At 48.8% G+C, this 2,925-nt stretch overlaps 1 protein-coding gene across 1 annotated transcript in view; it reads left to right on the forward strand.

Annotated features, from left to right (window-relative positions):
* The first annotated feature begins 791 nt into the window (after positions 1 to 791).
* Positions 792 to 2,925, forward strand: part of JARID2 (jumonji, AT rich interactive domain 2) — a 241,792-nt gene continuing 239,658 nt past the window's right edge. The window contains exon 1 of the mRNA XM_004693301.2: positions 792 to 1,290. Within this exon, the coding sequence (XP_004693358.2) occupies positions 1,246 to 1,290 (45 nt within the window). The 5' untranslated portion in view covers positions 792 to 1,245. The remainder of the gene's footprint in view (positions 1,291 to 2,925) is intronic.

Here is a 2,925-nt window from a genome sequence, read left to right on the forward strand (position 1 = left end):
CCTCGCGCGCGGACCACACGTTCGGCGGGCCAATCCTGAGCCAGGCTCTAGCGGTGTCGCACGCGGGACACGTCCAAGCGTTTGTTGGCAGGGCTGGTGAGGGGGAGGGGGGTTGGGAGGAGGGAGGGGAGTTGAGTGACAGGCTTGCGGGGCAGGCTGGGAATTGTAGTTCCAAGCTCCCGTGGCCATAGCCATTTTGTAGTCGGGGGACTACAACTTCCAGAAGATCAAGGGGACCATTCTAAGGTGCCCCGGGAATAGGCGGCTCTCCCCGGGGCCGAGCGTCTTGGGGCACTCTTATCCAGCAGCCCGGCTGCAGGTAGACTCGAGGGCAGTGGCGGGGGTTAGCATGCGGCGGCCGTGGGGTGAGCGGCAAGCTGTGGAAAGGGGGTGAGGTGGAGCGACCGAGCGTGCCATGCATTGGGCTAGGGAGCCTCTCTCAATTCCACGCCTAGGCTCGGCGTGGGAGCGATTTCTGAGGGGTGGTGCGGGACAGATTCGTCGAGGCCTTTGGAGTGTCTAGTCCACGGGGCTGCGAGGCTTCTCTGGACTGGGCCACGGGCGGTGGGCGCCGGGGTAGGCGGGCGCCTAGTGGCTCAGCTGTGGGAGTTTTCGGCTGACGTCCGGCGGGGAATTAGTCGAGGAGCCCTAACTTGTATAAAAGCAGAGTCCATTTAAAGTTGGGCTGGATAGCCTGTCTCTCATTGGTTAGGGGGCTTGGAAAAAAGAGACTCGGCGAGCCCTCGCTGTGGTGCTGCCGCCGCCGCCGCCGCCGCTGGAGTTGACTCTTCTGCTCGCACTGCTGCTGCAGCACAAACGTGACTTCCAACATTTTTTATTTATCTTTCCCTTTTCTTTTCCAAGATGTAACTGCAGATCAGACACTAAGGACCTTCACGTTTCGCTGATGTAGTTTTTGGAGGAAAAAAGGGGGGAGTGAAGGGCGTCGGTTTTTTGTGTGTGTGTTTCGGGGGAAATTTTCCATTATGAGTGTTTTACTAAAGTGAATTTTTTTTTTTGTTTGCTTCGTTCGTCTTTGGCTGTTTTTTTTTTTTTTTTCCTTCCCAATTTCGGATTTATTTCAAGGCGAATCGGGCTTTGGGGGAAGAGGAAGAAAAGTCGGATTACAAGATCAACCACCACCAACAACAATAAAAACCACCAGGATATTTTTTTGCAAATTTCTGACGGCTTTAAATTCATGAAGCAATTGTCCCCTTTTGCAATCAGCATTTGGATCTCAGAATGAGCAAGGAAAGACCCAAGAGGAATATCATTCAGAAGAAATACGTAAGTGCTCCTAACAACACATCCTTTGACTTGCAGTTTTAAGCAATGGCTGTGAATGTCAAGTTTATAGATAATTCTGCAGCTGAAGGGTTTTTAAACACATCGTCCGATAAGGCTGCTTCTTTCTTTTCTGAAAGAGGGCTTTTCAGGCAAAGTCGTGTCTGCCTAGTTTGGATGAAAAAACAGATTGGGTAGAGAGGTACCTCAAGTGAATAAATTGACCTCGAATGACACAACCACAATCTAGTTTTAGATGAAAGGCAAGGGATTTTGGTGAAGCTTGGGGAAGGGGGGTTGGGGGGGTGGGCTGCGGGAAGGTAACTAAATTGCATTCTCAGACGGAATTGTCCCCCTATTGCACTTTGCAGTCAAATTAGCCTGTTATTATTGATGCTATTTGGGAAATAGTGTAACGCGTGTGTGTTGGAAGCCCTTTAAGTTGCAATCCAGGGTCCGATTATGGCGATCTTGTTCCTCGCACTGGCACATCAAATTTAATGTATGTGGTCGTTTTGGCTTATCTGGTTCGCAGCATAAACCAGTTGGGAATCGTGTTACAGCGAATGCATTTGTTGGGATTGACTTTAATAATGGGACTGGTTTTGTTTAAAAATTCATGATTTCCAGTTTTAGGGGGAAAAGACCTACAATAAAGCTAATGTTTTCAAGTAGATACCGTGAATACATATGTAAGTGACTAGAAATAATTCCTCCCTGTTAATTGGGCTTCTAAAATTGGGTGCTTATTCAGAGGTTTAAATGGTTTGGAATAGTTAAATTTGTTTTGTGCATAGTACAGCTACGTTTTGATTGGCATGAGGAGTGTTTTTGTTTTGTATCTGATGGTTTTTTTTTTTTTAAGTTGGGGGGAGGGAGGTTGGAGGGGGGCCGAAGGATTAACCAAATATGCACGAGTGATCGGCGATTAGCTGCATGCTTTAAATCATAGTACCCATTTTTATAGATACAAAAAAGGCCAAATGAGCATACATTAGCAATAATGGAACGTTCTAAGAAAGTTTCATTAAACTTGAGTCGCCAAATTGGTGTTAATATTTTCCCTTTTAGAACAGTGTGATGTGTGTAATGGGAGATGACCTTCGGAGCATTGGTTTGGTAAAAAACATTCAATGGAAAAGCTGAATGCCTCTTCTAGAGGGCTGATCTTAATCTAGACACGTAAACTTCAGCTGTGAAAGAAAGGCAAGGTTAAATAATGAAGTCCAACTTAGAAAGCTGTTCCCTCAAGAATTTAAGAATTAAAATACATCCGCATTGCAGAGGGGCTGGATAGAATGCAAAGGACTAGTTTAAACTCGGGCTGTAGAAACTGCCGGGAGACAACCTGGGCTCGGAGCGTGGACGCCTTCCCGGGGCACGTCCGACTCGGGGGCAGCCACAAAGCAAATGGGGCAGAACTTGGACTGGAACCCTTCCGTACCCCACCGCCACCCTTTTACCCAACCCCCTGTCGGACCCTAAGTTGGAGAGCAGCGTGGGGTGGGATTTTTTTGTTGCTGACGGTCAGCAGAATGTGTAGATTCTGGGCGTCGGGTGGCCAGCCCGGGACCGGCGGCGGCCGCGGAGGCAGAGCACGAGTTGACGCTCGAGGAGCGGAGCTGTGCTCCCTGCGTG

Source organism: Condylura cristata, unplaced genomic scaffold, assembly GCF_000260355.1.
Source record: "Condylura cristata isolate star-nosed mole 26May11 unplaced genomic scaffold, ConCri1.0 scaffold00037, whole genome shotgun sequence".
NCBI classification, from domain to species: Eukaryota; Metazoa; Chordata; class Mammalia; order Eulipotyphla; family Talpidae; genus Condylura; species Condylura cristata.